The sequence below is a fragment of the Hippichthys cyanospilos genome, chromosome 7 (genome assembly GCF_059441005.1).
Source record: "Hippichthys cyanospilos isolate Australia breed blue-spotted pipefish chromosome 7, RoL_Hcya_1.0, whole genome shotgun sequence".
In the NCBI taxonomy this organism is placed as follows: Eukaryota; Metazoa; Chordata; class Actinopteri; order Syngnathiformes; family Syngnathidae; genus Hippichthys; species Hippichthys cyanospilos.
The window spans coordinates 12,157,658-12,176,610 of NC_142375.1; the positions used below are offsets into that span (position 1 = coordinate 12,157,658).

Here is an 18,953-nt window from a genome sequence, read left to right on the forward strand (position 1 = left end):
TTCCCCAGAGTCTGTAGCAACTCACTGTGAACTCAGGCCTCTTTCACCTGACTCACCTGTTCCTCAGTTTGACGTAGCCCAAATCGACATTTATGACCAGTGCTTTAGCCAAAGGTCATACACGCCACAATCAAGTGTTTCAGATTGGGAAGGTAACGATTTGTGTCTCAACAACCTGTTTGATGAAACCAGACCATATTCTCCACAGTCTGTTTTGTCAGACATGGATCTAGAGGTCTTATTCAGCAGCAGAGCATTGTCCCCAGATTCTGTTTCTTCAGATCTAGACATTTCGCTCCTAAAGGATTGGTTGTTGGACTTTAGAACATCCTCCCCAGATTCTGTGGCATCAGTTGGGAAGCGATCACCTATTCCCGATACAATCTTTGCGCAAAACAACTGGCAGCATTGCAATTATTACTTAAGCTATTGCGAAAATAGGCCAAATTCTCCTCTGTCAACAATGTCTGATAATGAGTATTCAGAGTTCTGTCTCCAGGATCTCTTTGATGAAAGCAGGCCAGAATCCCCAGAATCAGTACCATCAGGAAATGTCAGAACAGAAAGTATAGTCTTGTTCAATGCAGGCAAACCTCAGTCATGTGCACGACCTCTTACCTACGCAGATGTCGTCCGTGGCTTTACACATGAAAATCCGGCAGAATGCACGTCTAAAGTGATGTCTTTTGAGTCTAAACCTATTTTGCTAGCGTCCGATTTCTTCGATGAATGGTCAGACTCGACCACACCTGAATTGGCCATTGAAATTAGACCCTATTCCCCAGAGTCTGTACCATCTCGCTGTGAACTCAGGCCTCTTTCACCTGACTCACCTGTTCCTCAGTTTGACGTAGCCCAAATCGACATTTATGACCAGTGCTTTAGCCAAAGGTCATACACACCACAATCAAGTGTTTCAGATTGGGAAGGTAACGATTTGTGTCTCAACAACCTGTTTGATGAAACCAGACCATATTCTCCACAGTCTGTTTTGTCAGACATGGATCTAGAGGTCTTATTCAGCAGCAGAGCATTGTCCCCAGATTCTGTTTCTTCAGATCTAGACATTTTTCTCCTAAAGGATTGGTTGTTGGACTTTAGAGCATCCTCCCCAGATTCTGTGGCATCAGTTGGGAAGCGATCACCTATTCCCGATACAATCTTTGCGCAAAACAACTGGCAGCATTGCAATTATTACTTAAGATATTGCGAAAATAGGCCAGTTTCTCCCATGTCCACATTGTCTGATAATGAGTATTCAGAGTTCTGTCTACAGGATCTCTTTGATGAAAACAGGCCAGAATCCCCAGAATCGGTACCATCAGAAAATATCAGAACAGAAAGTATAGTCTTGTTCAATGCAGGCAAACCTCAGTCATGTGCACGACCTCTTACCTACGCAGATGTCGTCCGTGGCTTTACACATGAAAATCCGGCAGAATCCACATCTAAAGTGATGACTTTTGAGTCTAAACCTATTTTGCTAGCGTCTGATTTCTTTGATGAATGGCCAGACTCGACCACACCTGAATTGGCCATTGAAATTAGACCCTATTCCCCAGAGTCTGTACCATCTCGCTGTGAACTCAGGCCTCTTTCACCTGACTCACCTGTTCCTCAGTTTGACGTAGCCCAAATCGACATTTATGACCAGTGCTTTAGCCAAAGGTCATACACGCCACAATCAAGTGTTTCAGATTGGGAAGGTAACGATTTGTGTCTCAACAACCTTTTTGATGAAACCAGACCATATTCTCCACAGTCTGTTTTGTCAGACATGGATCTAGCGGTCTTGTTCAGCAGCAGAGCATTGTCCCCAGATTCTGTTTCTTCAGATCTAGACATTTCGCTCCTAAAGGATTGGTTGTTGGACTTTAGAGCATCCTCCCCAGATTCTGTGGCATCAGTTGGGAAGCAATCACCTATTCCCGATACAATCTTTGCGCAAAACAACTGGCAGCATTGCAATTATTACTTAAGCTATTGCGAAAATAGGCCAAATTCTCCTCTGTCAACAATGTCTGATAATGAGTATTCAGAGTTCTGTCTCCAGGATCTCTTTGATAAAAGCAGGCCAGAATCCCCAGAGTCAGTACCATCAGGAAATGTCAGAACAGAAAGTATAGTCTTGTTCAATGCAGGCAAACCTCAGTCATGTACACGACCTCTTACCTACGCAGATGTCGTCCGTGGCTTTACACATGAAAATCCGGCAGAATGCACGTCTAAAGTGATGACTTTTGAGTCTAAACCTATTTTGCTAGCGTCTGATTTCTTTGATGAATGGCCAGACTCCACCACACCTGAATTGGCCATTGAAATTAGACCCTATTCCCCAGAGTCTGTACCATCTCGCTGTGAACTCAGGCCTCTTTCACCTGACTCACCTGTTCCTCAGTTTGACGTAGCCCAAATCGACATTTATGACCAGTGCTTTAGCCAAAGGTCATACACGCCACAATCAAGTGTTTCAGATTGGGAAGGTAACGATTTGTGTCTCAACAACCTTTTTGATGAAACCAGACCATATTCTCCACAGTCTGTTTTGTCAGACATGGATCTAGAGGTCTTATTCAGCAGCAGAGCATTGTCCCCAGATTCTGTTTCTTCAGATCTAGACATTTCGCTCCTAAAGGATTGGTTGTTGGACTTTAGAGCATCCTCTCCAGATTCTGTGGCATCAGTTGGGAAGCGATCACCTATTCCCGATACAATCTTTGCGCAAAACAACTGGCAGCATTGCAATTATTACTTAAGGTATTGCGAAAATAGGCCAGTTTCTCCCATGTCCACATTGTCTGATAATGAGTATTCAGAGTTCTGTCTCCAGGATCTCTTTGATGAAAGCAGGCCAGAATCCCCAGAATCCGTACCATCAGGAAATTTCAGAACAGAAAGTATAGTCTTGTTCAATGCAGGCAAACCTCAGTCATGTACACGACCTCTTACCTACGCAGATGTCGTCCGTGGCTTTACACATGAAAATCCGGCAGAATGCACGTCTAAAGTGATGACTTTTGAGTCTAAACCTATTTTGCTAGCGTCCGATTTCTTCGATGAATGGTCAGACTCGACCACACCTGAATTGGCCATTGAAATTAGACCCTATTCCCCAGAGTCTGTACCATCTCGCTGTGAACTCAGGCCTCTTTCACCTGACTCACCTGTTCCTCAGTTTGACGTAGCCCAAATCGACATTTATGACCAGTGCTTTAGCCAAAGGTCATACACACCACAATCAAGTGTTTCAGATTGGGAAGGTAACGATTTGTGTGTCAACAACCTTTTTGATGAAACCAGACCATATTCTCCACAGTCTGTTTTGTCAGACATGGATCTAGAGGTCTTATTCAGCAGCAGAGCATTGTCCCCAGATTCTGTTTCTTCAGATCTAGACATTTCGCTCCTAAAGGATTGGTTGTTGGACTTTAGAGCATCCTCCCCAGATTCTGTGGCATCAGTTGGGAAGCGATCACCTATTCCCGATACAATCTTTGCGCAAAACAACTGGCAGCATTGCAATTATTACTTAAGGTATTGCGAAAATAGGCCAGTTTCTCCCATGTCCACATTGTCTGATAATGAGTATTCAGAGTTCTGTCTACAGGATCTCTTTGATGAAAACAGGCCAGAATCCCCAGAATCAGTTCCATCAGAAAATATCAGAACAGAAAGTATAGTCTTGTTCAATGCAGGCAAACCTCAGTCATGTGCACGACCTCTTACCTACGCAGATGTCGTCCGTGGCTTTACACATGAAAATCCGGCAGAATCCACGTCTAAAGTGATGACTTTTGAGTCTAAACCTATTTTGCTAGCGTCTGATTTCTTTGATGAATGGTCAGACTCCACCACACCTGAATTGGCCATTGAAATTAGACCCTATTCCCCAGAGTCTGTACCATCTCGCTGTGAACTCAGGCCTCTTTCACCTGACTCACCTGTTCCTCAGTTTGACGTAGCCCAAATCGACATTTATGACCAGTGCTTTAGCCAAAGGTCATACACGCCACAATCAAGTGTTTCAGATTGGGAAGGTAACGATTTGTGTCTCAACAACCTTTTTGATGAAACCAGACCATATTCTCCACAGTCTGTTTTGTCAGACATGGATCTAGCGGTCTTGTTCAGCAGCAGAGCATTGTCCCCAGATTCTGTTTCTTCAGATCTAGACATTTCGCTCCTAAAGGATTGGTTGTTGGACTTTAGAGCATCCTCCCCAGATTCTGTGGCATCAGTTGGGAAGCGATCACCTATTCCCGATACAATCTTTGCGCAAAACAACTGGCAGCATTGCAATTATTACTTAAGCTATTGCGAAAATAGGCCAAATTCTCCTCTGTCAACAATGTCTGATAATGAGTATTCAGAGTTCTGTCTCCAGGATCTCTTTGATGAAAGCAGGCCAGAATCCCCAGAATCCGTACCATCAGGAAATGTCAGAACAGAAAGTATAGTCTTGTTCAATGCAGGCAAACCTCAGTCATGTGCACGACCTCTTACCTACGCAGATGTCGTCCGTGGCTTTACACATGAAAATCCGGCAGAATGCACGTCTAAAGTGATGTCTTTTGAGTCTAAACCTATTTTGCTAGCGTCCGATTTCTTCGATGAATGGTCAGACTCGACCACACCTGAATTGGCCATTGAAATTAGACCCTATTCCCCAGAGTCTGTCCCATCTCGCTGTGAACTCAGGCCTCTTTCACCTGACTCACCTGTTCCTCAGTTTGACGTAGCCCAAATCGACATTTATGACCAGTGCTTTAGCCAAAGGTCATACACACCACAATCAAGTGTTTCAGATTGGGAAGGTAACGATTTGTGTCTCAACAACCTGTTTGATGAAACCAGACCATATTCTCCACAGTCTGTTTTGTCAGACATGGATCTAGAGGTCTTATTCAGCAGCAGAGCATTGTCCCCAGATTCTGTTTCTTCAGATCTAGACATTTCGCTCCTAAAGGATTGGTTGTTGGACTTTAGAGCATCCTCCCCAGATTCTGTGGCATCAGTTTGGAAGCGATCACCTATTCCCGATACAATCTTTGCGCAAAACAACTGGCAGCATTGCAATTATTACTTAAGCTATTGCGAAAATAGGCCAGTTTCTCCCATGTCCACATTGTCTGATAATGAGTATTCAGAGTTCTGTCTACAGGATCTCTTTGATGAAAACAGGCCAGAATCCCCAGAATCGGTACCATCAGAAAATATCAGAACAGAAAGTATAGTCTTGTTCAATGCAGGCAAACCTCAGTCATGTGCACGACCTCTTACCTACGCAGATGTCGTCCGTGGCTTTACACATGAAAATCCGGCAGAATCCACATCTAAAGTGATGACTTTTGAGTCTAAACCTATTTTGCTAGCGTCTGATTTCTTTGATGAATGGCCAGACTCGACCACACCTGAATTGGCCATTGAAATTAGACCCTATTCCCCAGAGTCTGTACCATCTCGCTGTGAACTCAGGCCTCTTTCACCTGACTCACCTGTTCCTCAGTTTGACGTAGCCCAAATCGACATTTATGACCAGTGCTTTAGCCAAAGGTCATACACGCCACAATCAAGTGTTTCAGATTGGGAAGGTAACGATTTGTGTCTCAACAACCTTTTTGATGAAACCAGACCATATTCTCCACAGTCTGTTTTGTCAGACATGGATCTAGAGGTCTTATTCAGCAGCAGAGCATTGTCCCCAGATTCTGTTTCTTCAGATCTAGACATTTCGCTCCTAAAGGATTGGTTGTTGGACTTTAGAGCATCCTCTCCAGATTCTGTGGCATCAGTTGGGAAGCGATCACCTATTCCCGATACAATCTTTGCGCAAAACAACTGGCAGCATTGCAATTATTACTTAAGGTATTGCGAAAATAGGCCAGTTTCTCCCATGTCCACATTGTCTGATAATGAGTATTCAGAGTTCTGTCTCCAGGATCTCTTTGATGAAAGCAGGCCAGAATCCCCAGAATCCGTACCATCAGGAAATTTCAGAACAGAAAGTATAGTCTTGTTCAATGCAGGCAAACCTCAGTCATGTACACGACCTCTTACCTACGCAGATGTCGTCCGTGGCTTTACACATGAAAATCCGGCAGAATGCACGTCTAAAGTGATGACTTTTGAGTCTAAACCTATTTTGCTAGCGTCCGATTTCTTCGATGAATGGTCAGACTCGACCACATCTGAATTGGCCATTGAAATTAGACCCTATTCCCCAGAGTCTGTACCATCTCGCTGTGAACTCAGGCCTCTTTCACCTGACTCACCTGTTCCTCAGTTTGACGTAGCCCAAATCGACATTTATGACCAGTGCTTTAGCCAAAGGTCATACACACCACAATCAAGTGTTTCAGATTGGGAAGGTAACGATTTGTGTCTCAACAACCTTTTTGATGAAACCAGACCATATTCTCCACAGTCTGTTTTGTCAGACATGGATCTAGAGGTCTTATTCAGCAGCAGAGCATTGTCCCCAGATTCTGTTTCTTCAGATCTAGACATTTCGCTCCTAAAGGATTGGTTGTTGGACTTTAGAGCATCCTCCCCAGATTCTGTGGCATCAGTTGGGAAGCGATCACCTATTCCCGATACAATCTTTGCGCAAAACAACTGGCAGCATTGCAATTATTACTTAAGGTATTGCGAAAATAGGCCAGTTTCTCCCATGTCCACATTGTCTGATAATGAGTATTCAGAGTTCTGTCTACAGGATCTCTTTGATGAAAACAGGCCAGAATCCCCAGAATCAGTACCATCAGAAAATATCAGAACAGAAAGTATAGTCTTGTTCAATGCAGGCAAACCTCAGTCATGTGCACGACCTCTTACCTACGCAGATGTCGTCCGTGGCTTTACACATGAAAATCCGGCAGAATCCACGTCTAAAGTGATGACTTTTGAGTCTAAACCTATTTTGCTAGCGTCTGATTTCTTTGATGAATGGTCAGACTCCACCACACCTGAATTGGCCATTGAAATTAGACCCTATTCCCCAGAGTCTGTACCATCTCGCTGTGAACTCAGGCCTCTTTCACCTGACTCACCTGTTCCTCAGTTTGACGTAGCCCAAATCGACATTTATGACCAGTGCTTTAGCCAAAGGTCATACACACCACAATCAAGTGTTTCAGATTGGGAAGGTAACGATTTGTGTCTCAACAACCTGTTTGATGAAACCAGACCATATTCTCCACAGTCTGTTTTGTCAGACATGGATCTAGCGGTCTTGTTCAGCAGCAGAGCATTGTCCCCAGATTCTGTTTCTTCAGATCTAGACATTTCGCTCCTAAAGGATTGGTTGTTGGACTTTAGAGCATCCTCCCCAGATTCTGTGGCATCAGTTGGGAAGCGATCACCTATTCCCGATACAATCTTTGCGCAAAACAACTGGCAGCATTGCAATTATTACTTAAGCTATTGCGAAAATAGGCCAAATTCTCCTCTGTCAACAATGTCTGATAATGAGTATTCAGAGTTCTGTCTCCAGGATCTCTTTGATGAAAGCAGGCCAGAATCCCCAGAATCCGTACCATCAGGAAATGTCAGAACAGAAAGTATAGTCTTGTTCAATGCAGGCAAACCTCAGTCATGTGCACGACCTCTTACCTACGCAGATGTCGTCCGTGGCTTTACACATGAAAATCCGGCAGAATGCACGTCTAAAGTGATGTCTTTTGAGTCTAAACCTATTTTGCTAGCGTCCGATTTCTTCGATGAATGGTCAGACTCGACCGCACCTGAATTGGCCATTGAAATTAGACCCTATTCCCCAGAGTCTGTACCATCTCGCTGTGAACTCAGGCCTCTTTCACCTGACTCACCTGTTCCTCAGTTTGACGTAGCCCAAATCGACATTTATGACCAGTGCTTTAGCCAAAGGTCATACACACCACAATCAAGTGTTTCAGATTGGGAAGGTAACGATTTGTGTCTCAACAACCTGTTTGATGAAACCAGACCATATTCTCCACAGTCTGTTTTGTCAGACATGGATCTAGAGGTCTTATTCAGCAGCAGAGCATTGTCCCCAGATTCTGTTTCTTCAGATCTAGACATTTCGCTCCTAAAGGATTGGTTGTTGGACTTTAGAGCATCCTCCCCAGATTCTGTGGCATCAGTTGGGAAGCGATCACCTATTCCCGATACAATCTTTGCGCAAAACAACTGGCAGCATTGCAATTATTACTTAAGCTATTGCGAAAATAGGCCAGTTTCTCCCATGTCCACATTGTCTGATAATGAGTATTCAGAGTTCTGTCTACAGGATCTCTTTGATGAAAACAGGCCAGAATCCCCAGAATCGGTACCATCAGAAAATATCAGAACAGAAAGTATAGTCTTGTTCAATGCAGGCAAACCTCAGTCATGTGCACGACCTCTTACCTACGCAGATGTCGTCCGTGGCTTTACACATGAAAATCCGGCAGAATCCACATCTAAAGTGATGACTTTTGAGTCTAAACCTATTTTGCTAGCGTCTGATTTCTTTGATGAATGGCCAGACTCGACCACACCTGAATTGGCCATTGAAATTAGACCCTATTCCCCAGAGTCTGTACCATCTCGCTGTGAACTCAGGCCTCTTTCACCTGACTCACCTGTTCCTCAGTTTGACGTAGCCCAAATCGACATTTATGACCAGTGCTTTAGCCAAAGGTCATACACGCCACAATCAAGTGTTTCAGATTGGGAAGGTAACGATTTGTGTCTCAACAACCTTTTTGATGAAACCAGACCATATTCTCCACAGTCTGTTTTGTCAGACATGGATCTAGCGGCCTTATTCAGCAGCAGAGCATTGTCCCCAGATTCTGTTTCTTCAGATCTAGACATTTCGCTCCTAAAGGATTGGTTGTTGGACTTTAGAACATCCTCCCCAGATTCTGTGGCATCAGTTGGGAAGCGATCACCTATTCCCGATACAATCTTTGCGCAAAAACACTGGCAGCATTGCAATTATTACTTAAGCTATTGCGAAAATAGGCCAAATTCTCCTCTGTCAACAATGTCTGATAATGAGTATTCAGAGTTCTGTCTCCAGGATCGCTTTGATGAAAGCAGGCCAGAATCCCCAGAATCAGTACCATCAGGAAATGTCAGAACAGAAAGTATAGTCTTGTTCAATGCAGGCAAACCTCAGTCATGTGCACGACCTCTTACCTACGCAGATGTCGTCCGTGGCTTTACACATGAAAATCCTGCAGAATGCACGTCTAAAGTGATGACTTTTGAGTCTAAACCTATTTTGCTAGCGTCCGATTTCTTCGATGAATGGTCAGACTCGACCACACTTGAATTGGCCATTGAAATTAGACCCTATTCCCCAGAGTCTGTACCATCTCGCTGTGAACTCAGGCCTCTTTCACCTGACTCACCTGTTCCTCAGTTTGATGTAGCCCAAATCGACATTTATGACCAGTGCTTTAGCCAAAGGTCATACACGCCACAATCAAGTGTTTCAGATTGGGAAGGTAACGATTTGTGTCTCAACAACCTTTTTGATGAAACCAGACCATATTCTCCACAGTCTGTTTTGTCAGACATGGATCTAGCGGTCTTATTCAGCAGCAGAGCATTGTCCCCAGATTCTGTTTCTTCAGATTTAGACATTTCGCTCCTAAAGGATTGGTTGTTGGACTTTAGAACATCCTCCCCAGATTCTGTGGCATCAGTTGGGAAGCGATCACCTATTCCCGATACAATCTTTGCGCAAAAACACTGGCAGCATTGCAATTATTACTTAAGCTATTGCGAAAATAGGCCAAATTCTCCTCTGTCAACAATGTCTGATAATGAGTATTCAGAGTTCTGTCTCCAGGATCGCTTTGATGAAAGCAGGCCAGAATCCCCAGAATCAGTACCATCAGGAAATGTCAGAACAGAAAGTATAGTCTTGTTCAATGCAGGCAAACCTCAGTCATGTGCACGACCTCTTACCTACGCAGATGTCGTCCGTGGCTTTACACATGAAAATCCTGCAGAATGCACGTCTAAAGTGATGACTTTTGAGTCTAAACCTATTTTGCTAGCGTCCGATTTCTTCGATGAATGGTCAGACTCGACCACACCTGAATTGGCCATTGAAATTAGACCCTATTCCCCAGAGTCTGTACCATCTCGCTGTGAACTCAGGCCTCTTTCACCTGACTCACCTGTTCCTCAGTTTGACGTAGCCCAAATCGACATTTATGACCAGTGCTTTAGCCAAAGGTCATACACACCACAATCAAGTGTTTCAGATTGGGAAGGTAACGATTTGTGTCTCAACAACCTGTTTGATGAAACCAGACCATATTCTCCACAGTCTGTTTTGTCAGACATGGATCTAGAGGTCTTATTCAGCAGCAGAGCATTGTCCCCAGATTCTGTTTCTTCAGATCTAGACATTTTTCTCCTAAAGGATTGGTTGTTGGACTTTAGAGCATCCTCCCCAGATTCTGTGGCATCAGTTGGGAAGCGATCACCTATTCCCGATACAATCTTTGCGCAAAACAACTGGCAGCATTGCAATTATTACTTAAGGTATTGCGAAAATAGGCCAGTTTCTCCCATGTCCACATTGTCTGATAATGAGTATTCAGAGTTCTGTCTACAGGATCTCTTTGATGAAAGCAGGCCAGAATCCCCAGAATCAGTACCATCAGGAAATGTCAGAACAGAAAGTATAGTCTTGTTCAATGCAGGCAAACCTCAGTCATGTGCACGACCTCTTACCTACGCAGATGTCGTCCGTGGCTTTACACATGAAAATCCGGCAGAATCCACATCTAAAGTGATGACTTTTGAGTCTAAACCTATTTTGCTAGCGTCTGATTTCTTTGATGAATGGCCAGACTCCACCACACCTGAATTGGCCATTGAAATTAGACCCTATTCCCCAGAGTCTGTACCATCTCGCTGTGAACTCAGGCCTCTTTCACCTGACTCACCTGTTTCTCAGTTTGACGTAGCCCAAATCGACATTTATGACCAGTGCTTTAGCCAAAGGTCATACACGCCACAATCAAGTGTTTCAGATTGGGAAGGTAACGATTTGTGTCTCAACAACCTTTTTGATGAAACCAGACCATATTCTCCACAGTCTGTTTTGTCAGACATGGAACTAGAGGTCTTATTCAGTAGCAGAGCATTGTCCCCAGATTCTGTTTCTTCAGATCTAGACATTTCGCTACTTCGGGATTGGTTGTTGGAATTTAGAGCATCCTCCCCAGATTCTGTGGCATCAGTTGGGAAGCAATCACCTATTCCCGATACAATCTTTGCGCAAAACAACTGGCAGCATTGCAATTATTACTTAAGCTATTGCGAAAATAGGCCAAATTCTCCTCTGTCAACAATGTCTGATAATGAGTATTCAGAGTTCTGTCTCCAGGATCTCTTTGATGAAAGCAGGCCAAAATCCCCAGAATCAGTACCATCAGGAAATGTCAGAACAGAAAGTATAGTCTTGTTCAATGCAGGCAAACCTCAGTCATGTGCACGACCTCTTACCTACGCAGATGTCGTCCGTGGCTTTACACATGAAAATCCGGCACAATGCACGTCTAAAGTGATGACTTTTGATTCTAAACCTTTTTTGCTACTGTCTGATTCCTTTGCTGAATGGTCAGACTCCACCACAGATGAATTGGCCATCGAAATGAGACCCTATTCCCCAGAGTCTGTAGCTTCTCAGTGTGAGCTCAGGCCTCTTTCACCAGACTCACCTGTTCCTCAGTTTGACATAGCCCAAATAGACACCAATGACCAGTGCTTTAGCCGAAGGTCGTATACACCATCATCGAGTGTTTCCGATTGGGAAGGTCAGGATCTGTGTCTGACTGACCTTTTTGATGAAACCAGACCAGATTCTCCACAGTCTGTTTTGTCAGACATGGAATTAGAGATTTTATTCAGCACCAGAGCGTTGTCCCCAGATTCTGTTTCTTCAGATCTAAACACGTCCTTACTGGGGGAATGGTTGTTGGACTTCAGAGCATCCTCCCCAGATTCTGTAGCATCAGTTTCTCTATCAACTGATTGTGAACTTGGTTCACTTTCACCTGACTCACCCGTTCCTCAAATTGACAAAGCCCAAATGGAAGAACTTAACCAATTTTTTCACCAACAGTCATTTAAAATACAATCAAGTATTTCAGATTGGGACAGTTTTGATTTTTGTCCTATCAATATTTTTAATGAGAGCAAGCCAGAATCCACTGACTCAGTGTCACCACAACAGTTTGGTTCCTTCAAAACGGTCCCAACAACTGCAGCTAAATGTCAGTCTTATGAGGGCCCTCTGACACTTTCAGATATGTCATACATTAATAATGAGATCCATTCTTATAAAAAGTTAATATCTCCTTTGTTAGACCCTCTTTATCGGGGGAAATGTTCCCTTTCCGAAACACTTTCAAAAGCCGCTACAGAGCAAAAATCCTTATATAATCCTCAACCAGTCCCTACCTGTTTTACTGTAAAACAGTCTTTAAAGTTGTCCCAGTGTTGTTTTGACACATCGAACAATAATCTTCTAGGCCTCCCTTCCAGCTTTCTCACTAGCAATGTTATTTCTCCAAAACTTCCTCAAGACTGTCTATCCTTACCATACAGTCCACCAAAATATTCTCTCCAAACCTCTGAAAAATATAAATATAATGACTCACCTTCACAGGCATGTAATATAGAACACATAAGTGATACAGTTCATTGTCAGTTAGCTGAAAAAGGAATTGTTTCAGAAGATGCATCTATATTTGATCAAATGTGCTTTGGTCAAGATGAGATCAAACCAGATTCATCTAATTCAGTTGCACTTGACAGTGTAACATATACTACAGTTCTCCAACAGTCATATATTGACCCCAGTTTATCTAATTTAAGATCATCTGCCTCTGGAACTCTTGATTCAGTAGAATATTTGAAACATCCCCAATCTGAACAATGTCTCAGTGATCAAAGTGATTATACGGCCCCAAGGCTTGTATATAACCCAATGCACAGGAGATTAACTGCACACATCCATGACCCAATCTACAGGGGAAGGGGAAAACACGTTTGCAACTTAGTCATGTTAGATGTCCCTGCATTTGATAAAGGCTTTGAAAAGACTTCTGAGCAAATAAACCTTGATTTTATGGCAACTACTGGAGACGAGCAATTTCCAAAAGTATCTAGTAGTTTCGAAAACATAAACAGAATCCAGCCTCGACGGAATGAGGCCCTGACAGGCAATAATAGCCAACCAGAGTTGAGTCACATGCCATCTGTGAAAAATAACCTGGACAATCTTGACACCGTAAAAGTCACAGAGCCCTTCAGCAAACAAACTCAATCAAGGAATGAAACAATGGAACAAAGCCCACTTTTGATTGAGCATAGAGGGACAGACACTATATCTCCATCAACGATGACATACAGCCAAGATCTACTTTTTAAAGACATGACAAGACAGTCAATGAGAACGGACAAAAGTCCCTTTCTGCCGGTAAGACAGCAGAAAGTTTTGCTCTGCAGAGAATGCAGTGTTGCTTCACTTAATTCATAATTTTGGCCGTTTACTATATATTTTTGGAATGAATCTTTTACCCCAAGCTTTTACTAATTGCACTCAATTTCCCCACTGCCATGCCATGTTTGCATTAAAGCTGAAGGAATGGTTTTCCATAGGGATAGCCCTACATCTCTCACAGCAGCTCTCATAATTGTTCTAATGTGCTCAGCATTTTAAACGGGAAATGTGGTGCTCTGCATTGATGTGAGAAGAGCACATTAACCATTTTTACAGGGTGTCCTTGGTTTACGATAGTGGAGTCAAAGTAAATAGTCAGACCGTGACACAAGAAGGCACTCTGTTATAGCCAGATTTATTCAGTTTCATTTGATTTTTTTCATTTGATTGTTTCACATGTATGTCTTGTAAGTGTCTTTTCATATAAATGTTTACTGTCATTGTGACATCAATAGTGTAGCTAGGTTACACTTGATTTTGCCAGAGATGGGCAGCTTACATTTTTTTACTGGTCCGACAGTCGTCTGTTGTCATTGCCGCCCCACCGCCCGTTTTCGCCATCATCGTTTTTTTCATCTCGAAAATTGTCATCATCAGTCCACCCCTTGACAGTAAAATGCAATGATTCATCATGTCTGTTAGGCCTTATTTGGTAGCCACGCCCACTGGGAGGCATTATCATGCTTTACATGATATTCAGCCCTTTCAGGTCCGTTCCACAAGCCATTCAATTATAACCACTTGACCAACAATTATAGATGACGGTTTCGTTAAAATTTGTCACATCCGTCTACATTTCATTTGTCACATACACTGCAGGTAAAAAGTAAGGTATTGCTGAGCTTGTATTTCCTAAATAATGGCTTTTAATTAGGGAATTTAAAAAATGTATTTCCTGTCTAGCTGAGCTTGTCACTTTGGAATGTACCCAAGGCATCCCAGAATGCTCAATAGGAATCATATTTAAAAAGAAAAACAACACAAAAAGTATCTCTTAACACTTAATTCTAGACATTACTTTTTACTTTAGGTCTGTACAATAATCCCGCTGAGCAAGATTGTGTACAGTATGCATTTTGGTTCATAAACCCATGATTCAGAAAGGCAGCACAAACACAGATATAAATCCCCAGTAATGCTGGCTTGTGTTGATGCTGTGAACAACAAGTAGTGAATAAAGCTATTCCAGTTTTTAGTCAATCAACGATTTTAGCCGACGATTGCAACAACAGATGAGAAACACACTTCTGACATTCTTATTTTGTTGCTTTTTTTTTTTTTTTAGCATCCCCGTCAATTATTGGTCCGTCGGCAAAGCGAGTGTCCATTCTGTGCTGATGGACTGCTCGCATCTCTAAATGACAGTAATTTCTGATTTACGTAGGAATCCAGGTTATATCACTGGCGTTGGAACAGAACTCCATTCGTAAACAAAAGGTCCTCAGTAAATATACTGTAAAACAAGCATGTCCACCTTCATTTAACATGTAAAACATATTTTGACATAAGTTCACTTGCATCCTGCACTGTAAAATGACATTGTATTTTCAATGGCATATTCTGGTTGATTGTACTCTTGGGAGTCAATGGAAATTTCTAAGTCACTTATCAAATGATGTGTTTGATTCTGATATGTTTTTGAACATATAAATTACCGCTGGAATGACCTACAAGTAAATGCGAGTGGGCGATAAGTGAAATTTTGTATCATAGACAACATCCTAACGCTTGGCTTTGGAAAACACGGCATGTTTCATTGAGCTTTAATTTTTCATCAATCACAAATCATTTTCATTTTTTTCCATTCCATCATTTCTTGCAGGTGTCAGCATCATCTTCCAAGCCAAATCTTTCCCAACATAAAGAACAAAAAGATTCCAATCTCAAGTGCTTTGCGACAGATGTAAAATCAATGCAATGTGATACAAACACACTCTCTGAAACTATAGATCTACTCACTGCAGATATTTCTTATCAAAGTAAAACACAAACTGAGGCCTCACTGACCAGTGAAACTGGCTCACCACAAACTGCTGAAAAAAAAGGTAGAATGTTCCTTCAACAAAGTGAAAGGTCCAGCTCCATGACTAAAGACTCAGCTGAAGATAGTTGTGAGGGGGAAATGATCCCACCATCAAACTCCACATCAATGCCACCAGGTTCTGAATCACCACAACTGAACTATTTACACTCAGATCCAAATGAGATGAAAATGGTACCCGATGAAGAGTTTACATCAAACATCATTTGGCCACCTTTATCACAACCCACTGACAAAACCTCAGAAGGTGATCATAATTTAGAATTTGGACTACCCTCAGATAATCTAAATTTCGGGATGCATCAAGAAGACACAAACAAAACAAATGTATCACTCACATGGCTTACACATCTTCAAACATCTGCCCAAATTGTGACCGAAGAAGACCCCGTTGATCCAACAGTTACACGATCATCTGTTGGTGGAAAAGCTGATATCTCACCCACCGAGAACCTGTCCGGTGCAGAATATTCCCAAAGAGGTTCAGACTTTTTGGAGCAGCCACTGAGTTTTCCTTCAGATGTAGGAAAATCAACCCAACCCCAAATACCCAAAGGTGTGCCAAGTGATCTGTGTGAGGAATATTTCAAAAGTGATGTTGGTCACTATCAAGAGCATGAATCAAATTTGCTGTTCCGTGAAAACGATTCAACACGGATAACTCTCCAAGATGTATGCAAGGAAAGTTCAGATATGCCTAGTCAAGACACCACTATTTTTGCACAACAGTTTAGCGTTGAGGAACTGATACCGTGCTCCACCTCAGCAAACTTTGAGATGTCCTCAGATGAGATTCATCCATTGGCTTTTGTGCATCATCTGGAAATAGATGCCTCTGCAAGACAGCTCATTGTTAAGGAGCCAATACAGACTGATGATTGTCCAGATGAGGTTAACCCAAGGGCTCTTTCGCAACACCTGGAAGAACCCCTACCTCCAGAAGACAATAATGCATGTGATTCCCAACCCAATTCAGTTGAAACAGCAGTGACCTCATTCATATCGCCCACAACTACCATAACCCACATGCTCCTTGCAGATGAAGATGTCTGCAGTGATACACATGGTCCAGGCTCTGAATGTTCAGATCCAGAGCTTTACTTTGATTGCAGGCAGGCTGCATCAGATTTTTCAGAGACTGAACCTGATGAAGCGGAGGTAATGTCTAGATCAAATAAAAATCTGCTTAACGATAACGTCAGTTGCCCGGGAGAGAAAAAAACTGTTTATAGACGAGCCTTGCTCTCATCTGGAAGTGAAGATTATGAGGATCCTTCTGCTGTTCAAGAACACGGGCTAATCAAAAGTGAAGACGTATTACCGGTATTCCATTCAGAGGCATCAGCTGAAGAATTCACCTTGTATGAACTGCCCAACTCCAAAATGAGACCAAATGATGATTCAAATTCTCTGACGAGGGTAAGGCCAGATTTAGTGAACCGTGCTGGCCTTGCAAACTTTTTCTCAAGACTGACCCTAACCAAATGTTAGATTTACTTGCTTATGAAATGACTGCTAACCATCTGATCACAAAAATGAAATCTTCAATAACCCACAATTTCATTTGGGACTTAACAAGTCATAACATTGCACGTATCATTTTCACCATGTTCATGCAGAATAAAGCCACAGTGTTCATAATCTTTCCTTTCAATTCATGAGGCAAACTAGCATGCTTTCTTTCTTCCTTTTTTCATTATTTACTTATAGTCAGACTAACAAATGGATATGTTGTACTACCCAGGGTAAGAAATATAACTCATGCCTGGAAAGTACAACATACCACTGTTTCTTTTTTACTTCCAAAATGTAGTTATTTGGATGTGTTCCTTCATTTAATCTTAATGGATTTTTGTTCTACTTGGTCAGGAGATCAACGCAGAGATTGGTTCAATGTCTGAAAGTTCTGATGATGAATTTTTGAGTACCAGAATTGTGCGAAGGAGAGTTGTCATTCAGGTATCCACCCCAACATGTTTGATGGTGGATGGATGGAGCATGAGGGTGTGCTTTTAACTGTACTAGGTTGTCGGTGTCACTTTTAAATTGCCGTTCTAACAGGTTTAAATTAATCATATTGTGTTTATCGCTCCTTTGTTCCCACCTGTATTTTTTTCCCAGAGAATGCAATTTGAATGTGTAGCTCCTGTCTTTGATGTGCTTTAAAATTTTGCATTCCTCATATCCAAGTTTTATATTGGAAATATGTCTTTTTTTTCCCTTTGCAGGGTGATGAAATGCCTGACCTTCCTACTCAGACTGTGACAGAAGAAAAATACCAAGATGAAAATGGGCACATTGTTATTAGAAAGGTACTGAAAAGACTTGTCAAAGTAAAAATGACAGAGAGTACTGCAAAAATCTTGGGCCGCCCTTAGGGTGTTTTTAGTTGACAGTAAAATTCACAAGAGAACTACACATCTAGTTATTAGGACCACATACTGTAAACAAAACAAAACTTTTTATCAAGAAAACTTACATAGTGTTAGTCCTTGTGCTAAGGAAGAACCCATCGAATATTGGTAAAGATGTAAAAGACGCATGTATTTCAGACTTTGTGTTTGTATTGTGTGTTTGAACTAGGACAATGGAGTTAGAATCATTTAGTATTGATACAAAAAATCCCACTTGTGTTTGCAAACATTTCCCCCTGACAGTAAATTTGGACTTTTCTCAGGTTACTCGAAAGATTATTCGCAAATGTGTTTCCACTGATGGTGTTGAGCGAGAGGAGGTCTCAATAGAGGGATCCCCCCAGAGGTCCATAAGTGTTTCAGAGGGAGATGGATACTCAAAAGTGACTAAGCGCACTGTTCTAAAGAGCGAGGGAGACCATACAGAGGTATGTGCGTATGAGTTTGTATACTATATGTTAGGGCTGTGCGATATGGCCTAACATTCATACTAACATGTAAACTAAATCTTCTCTTGGTAACAATATACATCAACATTTTAAGTGGTAAAATTATTGTGTAAATATCTCTGAATGGGGGCGGTGCGGTGGCGAGCACGTCCAATTCAGGGACCCGAGTTCAAATCCACCTTGCTCTGGACTTCCTGTGTTGAATTTGCATGTTTGGCTTCTTCCAACACGCAAACAAACAGCCTGCAATTGGCTGGCAACCAGTAGGCAACCAGGTTGCACTGCGTTTGCTCTTGTCGGCCCCTGAATAATCTATCTGCTATATATTCGTATATTCGTGTGTTACACTTTTATGCGGTTCAAACTTTTGTTTGTTGACTATACCATTTGAGCACCAAGGTTTGGTGTTTCCATGCATTACATTTCACAGTTGGCATAGCCTTGTCCATCTTCTGCTGTTAGTGCTTGAAACCATAATCACGCTAAGGTGATGATTTCGTTAAGCATTGTTGCTATCGACTGATTGATTGGTCAAAACAATTATGTAGGCC

At 42.2% G+C, this 18,953-nt stretch overlaps 3 protein-coding genes across 3 annotated transcripts in view; all 3 read left to right on the top strand.

Annotated features, from left to right (window-relative positions):
- The window catches only part of ank2a (ankyrin 2a, neuronal), a 73,764-nt gene that overhangs the window by 51,257 nt on the left and 3,554 nt on the right, over positions 1-18,953 (top strand). The window contains exons 46-47 of the mRNA XM_088418864.1: positions 17,768-17,851; positions 18,217-18,381. Coding sequence (XP_088274990.1) covers positions 17,768-17,851; positions 18,217-18,381 — 249 coding nt within the window. The remainder of the gene's footprint in view (positions 1-17,767; positions 17,852-18,216; positions 18,382-18,953) is intronic.
- Positions 224-12,024, top strand: LOC148421076 (uncharacterized). Its single transcript, XM_088419064.1, has 8 exons — positions 224-429; positions 946-3,451; positions 3,896-4,228; positions 4,673-5,782; positions 6,227-7,336; positions 7,781-8,890; positions 10,112-11,862; positions 11,937-12,024. The coding sequence occupies exons 1-8, from the start codon at positions 224-226 to the stop codon at positions 12,022-12,024; spliced, it is 8,214 nt and encodes a 2,737-aa protein (XP_088275190.1).
- Positions 12,858-17,401, top strand: LOC148421077 (uncharacterized). Its single transcript, XM_088418865.1, has 2 exons — positions 12,858-13,474; positions 15,321-17,401. The coding sequence occupies exons 1-2, from the start codon at positions 12,983-12,985 to the stop codon at positions 17,028-17,030; spliced, it is 2,202 nt and encodes a 733-aa protein (XP_088274991.1). The 5' UTR covers positions 12,858-12,982; the 3' UTR covers positions 17,031-17,401.